At 35.1% G+C, this 12,903-nt stretch overlaps 1 protein-coding gene and 2 long non-coding RNA genes across 3 annotated transcripts; 2 read left to right on the forward strand and 1 right to left on the reverse strand.

Annotated features, from left to right (window-relative positions):
* The first annotated feature begins 3,617 nt into the window (after nt 1-3,617).
* On the forward strand, nt 3,618-4,466 carry LOC149897702 (uncharacterized). The gene is made up of 2 exons (XR_016458189.1): nt 3,618-3,844; nt 4,277-4,466. It is a non-coding gene; the product is annotated as an uncharacterized LOC149897702 (long non-coding RNA).
* Nucleotides 4,467-5,670: 1,204 nt separating this feature from the next.
* PheRS-m (Phenylalanyl-tRNA synthetase, mitochondrial) lies at nt 5,671-9,946 on the forward strand. Its single transcript, XM_090116341.1, has 3 exons — nt 5,671-6,350; nt 6,690-7,331; nt 9,751-9,946. The coding sequence occupies exons 1-3, from the start codon at nt 5,838-5,840 to the stop codon at nt 9,916-9,918; spliced, it is 1,323 nt and encodes a 440-aa protein (XP_089972467.1). The 5' UTR covers nt 5,671-5,837; the 3' UTR covers nt 9,919-9,946.
* A 1,314-nt stretch (nt 9,947-11,260) lies between these two features.
* Nucleotides 11,261-11,854, reverse strand: LOC149897704 (uncharacterized). Its single transcript, XR_016458158.1, has 2 exons — nt 11,749-11,854; nt 11,261-11,445 (listed from the first exon to the last, which is right to left on the reverse strand). It is a non-coding gene; the product is annotated as an uncharacterized LOC149897704 (long non-coding RNA).
* Nucleotides 11,855-12,903: the final 1,049 nt, after the last annotated feature.

The raw sequence follows: 12,903 nt of genomic DNA on the forward strand, positions 1-12,903 counted from the left end.
AAAACGAAGAGAAAAGAATGGGCAAAATTATATTTAAAAGACAGGGATTCATTCAGACATATGCAGTCATATCATAAATCTTTGTAGAGTTCTAAAATTTATATTATTAATCTTTTTTCAGTATTAGCCACGTCATCCGACGCCATCGCCATTGATAACGATCGACCGACGTCCGTTTTGTTTGGCGGTAGAACTATGACTAAAGCTGTAATAAGTATATAGTCTATGACTTAAGCGCTGTCCGGTGCGATCGCCCGTCCACACGCGCGAATTTGGTACGGTCCGCACCAAGTTCGGAAGAAAAAACCATCGGACCGACCGTACCGTCAATAATAATAATTATGTCCGGCGGACCACTGTACACATGATCGAATATGGTCCGGAGCGCACCAAGGTCACGGTGCGGTCCGTACCAAATTCGAACGTCTGTTTATAACTTTATTGATGACTGATGTGTTTACTGCACAGACATGTATCAAGATAGACTAAGCGAGTGTATGTACTTCCCGTGTCCAAACTAAGATTATGAAACTTACTTGACCCTGGCCTACACTCAGTCCGCGCTTGCAGTTCGCCAAGGAAAGACGTGAAGCTGAATAAAGTAAAATGCCGAATTACGCCGTTATAAACTATAGAAACTCCACAGCTGTGAGTGGCCGAGTTAGCAGAGATGTTTCCTTCCTTACTTACTTACTTACTCCTGTGGCGCTGAAACCCCGAAATGGGTCTTGGCCTCCGAGACGAGAACTCTCCACCTTCCCCGGTCCTGAGCGGTCTCTTGCCAATTGTCATTGGCTTGGAGCTTACTCAGGTCCCTCTCCACTTGATCGCGCCAGCGATACTTGGGTCGACCAACTGGCCGTCGGCCCGACGGACGACCCAAGTATGCTCTCTTCAGACCTCGCTCCTCACCCATTCGCTCTACATGCCCGAGCCAACGCAGGCGTCGTGATTTTATTTCCCCAAGTATATTTGGCTCGGCCATGAGTTTTTCTAAATCGGCATTCTTACGGACTTTCCAGCTTCCATCCTCTTGTTGGATAGGACCAAAGATCTTCCTAAGAAGCTTTCGTTCGGTAACTAAAAGGTTACGCTCTTCGTTCTGGGTTAGGGTCCAGGCTTCACAACCATATGTAAGTATTGGTCTTATAACCGTCTTGTATATCCGCAGTTTGGTTTTTTTACTTAAAAGCCTGGACACGAGCACTTTATGCAATGCTGCACCACACTTGAGGGTATTTTGGATGCGGATTTTAATTTCTTCCTCTCTGGTGTGTGTATCAGTTATCGTGCAACCCAGATATCTGAAGCTAGCTACTCCCGTGTACGTTGTATCTCCAACCTGTAGGTTTTGGCGCTGAGTTCGTGTGTCCCTATAGCGCTTCATGTGGAGATATTCCGTTTTTTTGACATTTATTTTTAGTCCGACTTTTTCTGCTTCTTCTTTCAAGATCTCAGCGGCTTTGCTAACTTCGTCACGGTTTTCACCAAGCAATGCGAGGTCGTCTGCATATCCAATTACCATATGCTTTCCATTTAGTAGCACTCCGCAGTCCAATGCAAGCATTTTCCGCAGGATGTATTCCAGTACCAAATTGAATAGCACAGGCGACAGAGAATCGCCTTGTTTTAATCCGGTAAAAACCGCAAACTCTTCTGTTAGTTCTTTGCCTACTCTCACTCGCATGTTACTGACTCCAATAGCCGCTTTTATTAAGTCCACCAGTTTGGTTGGAATTCCAAGCTCCTTTAAAATTGCGAACAGGGCGCCCCTATCGATACTGTCGTAAGCTTTTTCAAAATCCACAAATAGCGCGTGCATGCTCTGAGCATATTCCCACCTCTTTTCCATGATCTGTTTGAGGAGGAAAATCTGATCTATCGTACTTCGGTTCCGACGAAACCCACACTGATAGTCACTGAGAATTTGATGTTTCCTTCCACCGGTAAGTAATTTTCTAATCAGAATATGCACTATTTATTTTAAAATCAAATAAAGAATATCTGTGGTAAACGATCGTGACAAACACGGATACCAAATCATACGAAATGATTCGGAATACATTGCGGCTTTTACTTGGCACGGTAAAGATCGAGTCGTATGATAACAAGCAATGAATAGCGTCTTCTCATTGTTCTGTTCTCATTTTTCTGTCCAATTTTGTGGTTAGTGATGTTCATTTGATGCAACAGTTCTCGATTCTAATCGATTTTATAATCGAACAGAAAAATGATAATTTGAAGGAGCAATTTTTCAGAAAAAAAGGCATAGATTTTTTTTGTCATTTAATACGACTTGACCTAGAACTTTTAAGTATTTTAATACAAAGGTACTAAAAATAAATATTATGACATGGACGCCATTAGTTAAAGTGTCATCTTGGGAGTTTTTTAAGAAAACTCCTTATTGCTTAGACTATGTTTGTTTTTTCAGTTTTCCAAGTAACCCGAACATAAAAGAAAAATGGATTGATGCAACGGGACATAAAGATTGATTGATTGACAGTTTCATTACTTTCTTTCGATGGCCTCTCTAGTACGTAGTACACGGTAACTCAATGGGCATATGTAAGAAAAAGCTAAAACACATTAATTTACTTGTTAGAATATTAAAAGGTTTATAAATTTATTTTATCATTCCTCTGTCTATGGTAATTATCATTTTTCTGTCTTGAATCGATTTAGTAATCGATTACGATTCATTTATTTAATTACCTCTTAGACATAGATCTAGTTTGATCTGATTTCTTTCGATTTACTTCGATGGGATAGGACGATACTAGAATCGCCGCGCGAGTGGCGTCCTAATCGATTTAGCGTAAAATGAAATTACCATCACTAAAAAGCTCTCGTGACGTCATAACGCGTCAAGGTCAGTACAAAAAATATGACACGCTTGGTTTCTCAGAGGAATAAACCTATAGAGTTCTTATATTGAGACAGAACAAAATACATATTTTCTAATCTACTTACTCTTAGTCAATAACAGCATAAGTCAGATTGAGATAGCGATAAGGTGAGTATCGACTTCGCGCTCCAAGAGATCGAACATTGGCGCGCGCTCCAGCCGCGTGAAATCGATACCAGTTTGGAACGCGCGCCAAAATGTTCGTTGGAGCGGTCGAACGCGGAGCGGTCCGTTCCGTCGGGTGTCGGTTTTTTACCGCGCATCAAACGTGGCGCGCGCGCCAATGGAGACGGGTTTGTCGAATTTTTTGTGTTTGTTGCGCTCCGAGTAATAATTATTATGGATAACCAAAGTTGCCGTAAATTAATTCAGCTATATGGTACGAAAGAAGTTTTGTGGAACAGTAAAATTTCTTCGTATCATAATAAATCGCTTAGAGATCTTCTCTAAGCGATTTATTGGTTGGAGAGAAATCAGTAGTGAAATGGGAGTCCCTGTGCCGGAGTTAAAGAAAAAAATGCTGCTGCTGTTCGTACACGAATAGTTTCCATGATGAACGGTCAAACACTGGAACAGTTGCCACGCGCGCCAGGCGCGCTTAGTTGATATACTTCAATTATTTGGAACGCGCTCCGCGGAACGCACTCTCGGCGCGGTCATTCATGGCGCGCGCGCCAGGAGCGCGAAGTCGATACCCAGCTTCAGAGTATCTGCACTGTCTTCAAACGTAGCGCGCCGGCAGTCAGTTTGTTTTCCAACCAGCTGGTGGGCTCAGTGCGTCAAGTGTTTTTAACGAAATATTTAGAAAATATAAAGTGTATAGTGTTTCTTTTTATTTGTCAGTGTGCTAAAATGACTATTGTATGTTTAGCTACCGGCTATTACTAGTCGAATGGGAGTTTTGGATGAAAACAATGAAAAAATATCTTTCCATCGGTAAGTGATTTTCAGCAAATTGATAAATATTTATGTTCTAACCCTATTTGAAGGTTTTATCAAGCGCTTTTTTATAAGTTTATGTTGTAACTGTAACATTTACCCACTTTATGGGGTTGTGGAATACAAAAGAATTAAATAATTTTTAAAAAATGTCACAATATTATCACGTTTGGCATTTTGTTTACCACCGTAGTGTTGTAACACATCTAGCGTATATTATCGATTTATGACAAAAAATCTATTTCATATTAACGTTGTTTTTTTTATTTTGTTTCTTATATCAGATTTATATGTAGTTGTTGTTGCAAATAATAGATGTAAATTTTCTACAGCAGGAAAATAAAAAATACCAAGTGGTTGTTTTATTTGACTTATCTGTTTAGTTTATTGTTTCTCTTTTAGATTATTAATAAATTCATTTTGTTTTAGATTTCCAGAGCTAAATAAAAAATGGGTATAAAACATGAGACGTGTAGATTGGACGCCGTCGAAATTTGCTAGATTGTGTTCACTGCATTTCGAGCCTGCGTGTTATCAAGATGGATACTCTAGAAGAATTGTGCAATCTTACGCTTACGTTTTTTTTGTTCCTTTAGATAATAAATACATTTGTGTGTGAGTGAATTTTTATTTGGAATTTTTTTTACACATTTACTTTAAATGTGTAACTATGTGAAAATTAAACGGTTGATTAAATGACAGTTCTCATAGATGAGAAACTACTATTGAAATACATACTTAATATACATGCGTTTTCAAAGAAAAACCCGCATAGTTCCCATTCCTGTGGGATTTACGGGATCAAAAGTAATTTTTCCAAATTTCATTGTAATCGGTTTAGTAGTATTCGCGTGAAAGAGTAACAAACATCCATCCTCACAAACTTTCGCTTTATTAGTAGGATGTAAGGAAAATGTTTTCTTTAAGATTGTCCTTTTATGAACTTGTTAAAATTCATGCTGACTGTGCCTTTCTCCTCACTCCTTTAACTTTATCATCATTTCCATCTTTATTTTAAATTAGTTACATTTCAAGTTTTAAAATTTATTTTAAAATATACTAGCTTTCCGCCCACGTTTTTAAAGAAAATCCCGCACAGTTCCCGTTCAGTGGGATTTCCGGTATAAAACCTATCCTATGTGTATATACAAAATTTCATTGTAATCGGTTCAGCAGTGAAAGAGAAAGTTATCCATTCTTGCATAATTTCGCATTTATTATATTCGTAGGATTAAACAAATAATGTATTCAACTGAAATTAATGATTAATTTTGTTTTTTTTATTATTTATTATTTCACGAAACCGTAAATGCAAAATGCATTCACGATTTTATCGATTGAAGCACATCCCATCACTATCACCTTCTATCTATCTAAATACGTACCTATAGTAAAAATGGTGCCATGACTATGTTGAAACGTAGCTTGTAGTCTATAGCTATCTCATTCTTTCATACGACGTTTTCTTTAGATAGAGAGAAACAAATATATGTAAATTGTATACGCTCGATACAAGTACTCTATAGGTTTATTGCTCTGAGCTTGGTTTTCATACAGATCGCGGTACTTGCGTAGTCTATCTATGTCTGTGGTTTACTGTCTAAGAATAATTAAGTAATATAAAATATAAATGAATAATCACTAAAATATTAATCGTAGATATTGAAAAGTTATTCCTACGTTAAATTTAGTAAACTGAATTAATTCATCACTACCAATGTTCTATTAAACGTAACAGCTGATTCATATTAAAATGAAGTTTCATTTAATCTGTACTATTCAAATGTTATCTAATTTCAATGTCAAAATATATCAAAGTCAAGTTGACATCTATTATATGACTAGGATCACAATTTTCAATTTAAAATGTGTAAATATTAAAAATAAAACTCTAACCTAATATAAATTACCACAGAACTGCTCAAATCTACATCATTGATGCCACAAGTAACATAATTTGAACACATCCTGAAGGAGAAATAAAATAACAATGACGATAATTCTAACAAGATCGCGAATATTATCCACTTACCTTTTCAAGGTTTATTTCAGTACAGCGGCTAAATCTGCTGCCTCTATTCAAATAAACAATAAAGAATATCCTACAGATGATTATACAAACATTACGCCAAAAATAATATCATATTTAAATAGGAATTTACACTTGCAAAAGGGCCATCCACTGTCCATTGTGCGGCAGCGAATTGTGAATTATTTCTACTCATCATTTACGCATGGAGGAAACCCAACATTCAGCGTATACGATAACTTATCACCGATTGTTTCTACGAAGCAGAACTTTGATGATTTGCTTATACCAATTGACCATGTTAGTAGGGCTAAGTCGGATTGTTATTACGTAAATAATTCATTACTTCTGCGAGCTCACATGACAGCACATCAAAGTGAGCTGCTTCGTGCCGGTCTGGATAACTTTCTTATGATTGGTGATGTATATAGAAGGGATGAAATAGATTCTACTCATTTTCCAGTTTTTCATCAGGTGGGTTTGCTTATTATTATATATTTTAGAGGTTGACTTGATATAAAATCTAATAAAAACATCACAAATTATGCGATTTAGGAACAATATATTATTATGCTAGTTATACAGTTCTCAATCTAAAAAAAAATTGGTTTTGGAAACAGTTCACAAATTTTATAAAATCATAAACATAAAATAAACATAGATCTAATACAACCACATGTTTATAGAGTTAAGTTAAAAGATGGGGTCGATGTAATGAATATAATTTCAAAACATATTTGTATGTTTGCCTATTTATTTATCATTTTGATGATACTCTTAAAAATTACTTACAAAATATCTGTTATCTTCCAGGTAGATGCTGTGCGATCTCAACTTAAGGAACAATTATTTGAAAACCACCCCAGTCTGGAAATATTTGAAAAGTCATTTACTGATAACCCACAAACATTTAAGAATACAATTGACGATCCAACAAAACAGAGCTGCCATACATTAGAAGCTACTAAATTGATGGAAGCACAATTAAAAAATCATCTAATCGGTTTGGTAAAAGCACTATTCGGAGATGATATTAAACACAGATGGGTTGACGAATACTTTCCCTTCACCCATCCTTCCTGGGAACTAGAGATCTTCTATGACAATAAATGGATGGAAGTTCTAGGCTGTGGTATTGTGCGAAACGAAATACTTGCCAATGCCGGACCTAATAATAGCATAGCATACGCATTTGGTCTAGGTTTGGAAAGACTGGCCATGGCGCTATACAAAATACCAGACATTCGGCTAATGTGGAGTACCGATTCTGGATTTTTAATGCAATTCCAGGATAAAGAGCTAAATGCCAAGATATCATATAAACCGGTATCTATATACCCTCAATGTAGTAACGATTTGTCATTTTGGTTACCTCCTAATTATACCATAGATACTTTCATGAGTAATGACTTTTATGACTTGGTGAGGGATGTTGGTGGTGATATTGTAGAACAGGTTAGTATTATTTTTCTATATTTTAATTTTTTCGGAAACAAAAATTCGAGATACCATACTGTATTATTATAGTGGTATGTGCATAAATTTTATCCATTTAGTAGGTAAAAAGTAATCATGTGCTAAATATACTATATTTTAATTAAAAACTTTAGAATTAAATAGTTGAGCAGTAGTTTTTGTGTGAAACATGCACAACCTACCAACAACCTACCTAACACAATATACAGATACATACAGTAAGGAAACTTCATACAAAATGTTCGAAATGGCTCTCCCCCCCATCAAGCGTGTTTACGAGGGTATTGAGGGGGATCGATAGTAGCGGGTGACACATCCACAGATTTTGAATGACAAAGATACATAGTATAGAAAAGTGATGTCAATGACTTCTTAAATAAATATCGATTGTTTCAGTTTGTAGCCTTACTATATTTTTTTTGCTTCGGTATCTATTGTAAGTATTCTTTTAAAAAAATATTCAATCTACAGTTTTGATTTTCCTACGATTTTATTATATATGTATAGATATTAAAATAACCATCACATAAATATGCCTTTATTCGAAAAAAAAATTACAAATTATTTACTGAAAAATACTTTCGTCTACTACGACTAATTCGGAATGTATTGTTAAATTTTATTGTTAAATTCTCAATCTTATGAACAGTTTTTTTAAGTAACTTATGTTTAATTCGTTGTAAAGGAGAATGGGCAAATTGGGCCTGAAACTTGGGCTAGGACCAATACACACGAAATATTGTTGTTGTGATAGATCATTACACATACCTTACGAAATAAATAAAATAAAAAAATAAATCAACCGGGTTCTTGTACAGTCAAGGCAAAAAGTTTTATTTACTTGGCTATTATTTTTCGCACATTAACGGTGTTTTTAATTCGAGTGAAGTAAATATGAATCAAAATGTCACTGGAGTGTTTAAGTTTAACCACAAAAAACGTCTAACTACGTTGAATTATAATAAAGTGAATAAACACGGTTTATGTACCTGTTACAAAACATAATATTAGTGTATTTCGTTTATTAGAAGGCTTATGATTAGTACGTATTTGTAAGTGAAAGTGAATTGGAGTAATATAAAGATATTGTCATTGTCTTATAACAGTTATTTATTGCAAAAAATATTATACACAAAGAAATAAAACTTGATGTGACTGTACAAAAACCCGGTTGATTATTTTTTTATATATATTTTTCCCGTTATGTATGTGTTATGATCTATTATAAAAACAATATCTCATGTGTATTGGTCCAACTCAAGGGTTCAGGCCCAACTTCCATAGTAAAATGCCCATTCTCCTTTATTCAGCCACTTTACAGTTTATGTGTTCTCTCTTAAAGCAGCAACGAAAATGTTATCCATTTTCTCGACATATTGAACAAAATCATCTGGTGGTATAATTGGTATAGTTGAATTCAAGCAGCCGAATATTGCGCAATTAGTACGTGGCATTTTTTAAATGATCGCCGAAATTAACTTATTTACAAGCACGTGTTCAAATTAAACTGAAATAATATATTTCACCAAAATGTTAACAATAATTACATAAAAGATAGATATTATAATTATTATTGTATTTTTATCGATACGTGACGTCACCAATTTGTCAAGCACTATTATTATTCGACCAAGCCAACTAGACGCTCGGGTGGAATGCGGCCTCCCCGCCCGCTTACCGCCTCAGGTACCGCGTTCGCCTTAGTACGGTTCGCAGCATCGACGCATTCGTACGTTTCGCATCGCTAGTTATTTCTGTACTTTTTATTGAAATCGTTAAATCTTGTTATTGACTGTTAAGTTTTTTGTTGTTAATTGTTTAAGTTTTACTGTGTTGTTATTCCTATGAATAGCCCTCGAAATGGGGAAAAATAAGACTATTCATAGCGGAGAGCGAACAGTGATATTACGAGTGTTACATTTTTTGCTATCTGTACCCGAGACATGGGCGGGTGACGTCACAGTTGAAAAGGGTCTAGTTGGCTTGGTCACGTCGCGTAGTAAGTATTAGCCTGTCAAACTATTTTCTTTTTCATACTAAAACAAAAAGGTTAAGACTCAGGGTTAAGAACAATATAAAACAACCTGGAACCTAAGCCTGGAACAACCATTAAAATTTTTTTAACTTCAAAGTGTGGTGCCAACTTCCCGGAGGTACCTAACCAACATAACTACCTAAAAATTTAATTTTATTCACATTTATGATCTAACTAGCGGTCCGGCCCGGCTTCGCCCGTGGTACATGTTTACGTTTTCTCTACATAAGAACCATCCTCGTACTTCAAGGAATATAATAAAAAAAGAATTATCGAAATCGATCCACCCGTTCACGCGTGATACCGTGACCAAGGAAAATGGGTTTCATTTTTATATAAATAGATTTGCTCGATTATTTACAGGTAAAACTGAAGGACAAATTCATACATCCAAAAACAAAGAAGCATAGCCTATGTTACAGTATTGTATACAGGCATTTAGAAAGAACTCTGACGCAAGCAGAAGTTAACCTCATCCATAAACAAATAGAGAAAGCGGCAGAACAAGCCTTTGGAGTTGTTATTAGATAATGTGTTAATAAATTGGTTGAACTACCTATATTGTCTTTAATTTATCACACACCCTATAAAATTTATCATTGATTAAGATCACTAAAATATTAATGTATATGCTAATCTATACTAATATTATAAAGCTGAAGAGTTTGTTTGTTTGAACGCGCTTATCTCAGAAACTACTGGTCCTATTTGAAAATTTGGAGCGGAGCCACAGGGGTGAAATTATAAGCTAACTAATATTATAAACTAGCTGCGCTCCGTGTGGCTCTGCTCCGCTTATTATAACAATTTTGCAGTAGGTAAATCTTTCTCACAATTTTATTTATAACTTTCGGGTGACTTTTATATAATCATTGAAAATTATTTAAGTAAGAGTGTACCTACTTAAAAGGTTGATAATATTTTTTATGAAAATAATCTACGCAAAACAAAAGATTCTTTCATTTTTAAACAATTTTTCCAAATTTCCACTCATCATAAAAAGAAGTGCACATTTTGCGAAGTGCACCAGTTGTGAAGTGTACCATTTGAGAAGTGCACCAGTTGCTAAGTTCACCATTTGAGCATGGTGTATAGTGTTGCCAGGTGTCCCGATTTACGCGGGACGTCCCGATTTTCAGGGGTCTGGGGACGCGTCCCGATTTGTACCTGATCGGGACGCTAAATGTCCCGATAAATCAAAATGCGAAATAGAAAAAAAAAATGTGTACAATATTTTTTACTCAATACATCACTATGTCAAATTCAAAATAGCACACACACAGAACAATAAAAACAAATAGAAGTGCTTTAATGTCATAATTAGTATGAAAACCAGTGTCGCCAAACCCACACATTTAAACCGATAGTTATACAGTACACTACAAGTAAACTATGCCTTTGATTGGACTGCTTAATTTGAGTAAAAACTGACTTAGGTTATAAATTCAGCATTTCAATATGTACCCTAACGCACCATGTTACGGTTTATTTTAGTATAACATCTCTAGGTATATTAGCTGTTTTGTTTCTCATTGCACAGAAATTCCAAATTCGAAAAACATTCAGCTACTCCACAACAGAGGGCGTTAGTTTTCAATAGATATAACTTTGAACCTCAACACATAGAGATAAGATTGAAATTTGTGTCACTCAACATTAATGACATTAACTTGATATTTATCTGATGCTATGCCCTGAGGGATGTCAGCCTTGTTATCGATATCGAGATATCGATAATTCACAAATAAATATTTTTTGTGTATTTTTTTTTCTTTCTATTATACGAGTATAGTATAATGTGTCACATTTTGGAGTATGTTTATTACTACTAAGTACGTCTTTTTATATTATTATTATTAAATAAAAAACGGAATAGAATAGTATTAATCTATATTTACAAAATACAAACAGAAAATATGCATTATTTTAAATCTTGGAACTGCCGTAGGTTTGCTGTATCGGTGGCCTTTGTTAGACTGCTTAGTGCTGTTCGGCATTCAGTTAACTCGTCACGTTGCATTTATCCATTTCTCTTTTAAATTAGCCTCTTTGGGAAATCTGTAAATAAATTGGACAAATGAAAGCTAACGAAAAATAAAATAAAATTTAATATTTATAATGTTTGTCTTTTCTAAAGTATCGATACTGTCGATATGCGCCACAAGCATCACTAAAGCGACATTCGTTTGTTTATTGCAATAATATTCCAGAAATTCTTGTTTGCTGTTCAATCTATAATAGTACTAATTTCTTACGGATTAAGGTTCATTTTGACTAGATATTTGTATACAATTTTGACAAATTACAAGCGAAGATATAACATAAAATATTATATGTAAAATAAATAAAAATAAGACTTACCGATGGTATGAAATGCCTCCATTGCTGATATTATTTCGTCTGCTATCATTTTTGCACTCTAATACCGAACAACACGTCCTAATTAATGAATAAATACGGAAAAAAGGTGACAGCTGACAACCGACTCGAATATTTTTCTGCGCACAACTGAGAGCAAGTTAGGTGATCTTACCTTACAAGTGACACGTGGGCCACGCCCACATCACACTTCTATCTACTTTACTGTTCTGTGAGCACACATCAGCGTCACATCACATCACTTATTAACATAAATACTTTATTCTTCTGTACTCTGGCCGTGTTCACGAAGTTGGCGGGAGCAGCGAGCGAGGGCGAAAATTTTTTGAATTTCAACTGTTCGAAATTCAAAATTAGTTCTCCCGCGCCGCTCCCGCCATCTTCGTGAACAAGGCCTTAAAGTTTGATTATATTTTATAATTTCTACTAGTCTAGCTAGCCAGACTGATTATGTACTTGTTATGTAAGATAGATCCATATTTAATTTAGGGTAATACAGAAGTTTAAAACGCATTAAATAAAAAAAAAAATTAAATTGAACCCGGATTCAAAAATACCTTGTTTTTCTTCTGTCCCGATTTACAACCCAAAATCCCGATTTTTTTTGACCTGATGTACCGATTTAAAACAAATTTGACCTGGCAACACTAATGGTGTACAAGTTGAGAAGTGCACCAAATGCGTCAAACCCTAGAAGGGGCGCATTTCGTACACTTCTAGGGTTTGACGCATTTGGTGCACTTCTCATGCCTTGTTATTTAGATTTCTATGGGAAAAATAAAACAACATAAAATGTAAGAATGTTTTTTATTGTTATTTCTGTACATTTCTATATACACATAGGTATTTAAAAATTAAGCAAATATATTTGGAACTTAGCACAGCGCCTTTTGATATTTTTTCGCCAATCTATTATCAAATGTACAAACTTAGAACAGATGTATTGTAGACTTAGATCATTACTTAATGATCTAAGATTGTAGACTTATAATGAGATAAAAAACTCCATGCATCCGAAGAGAAAAACTACCTACCACTCTTCAATAATTAATCCATCAGTCCTCGGAATCACAGACACAATAGAAAATCTATTGTGTCGCGCCCCGATCGGGCCTTACGGTGGTCAATGGGTTAAAA

The sequence above is a fragment of the Colias eurytheme genome, chromosome 25 (genome assembly GCF_061535395.1).
Source record: "Colias eurytheme isolate Ceu_HAF_F1 chromosome 25, ilColEury1 Martin Lab GWU primary, whole genome shotgun sequence".
NCBI lineage: Eukaryota > Metazoa > Arthropoda > Insecta > Lepidoptera > Pieridae > Colias > Colias eurytheme.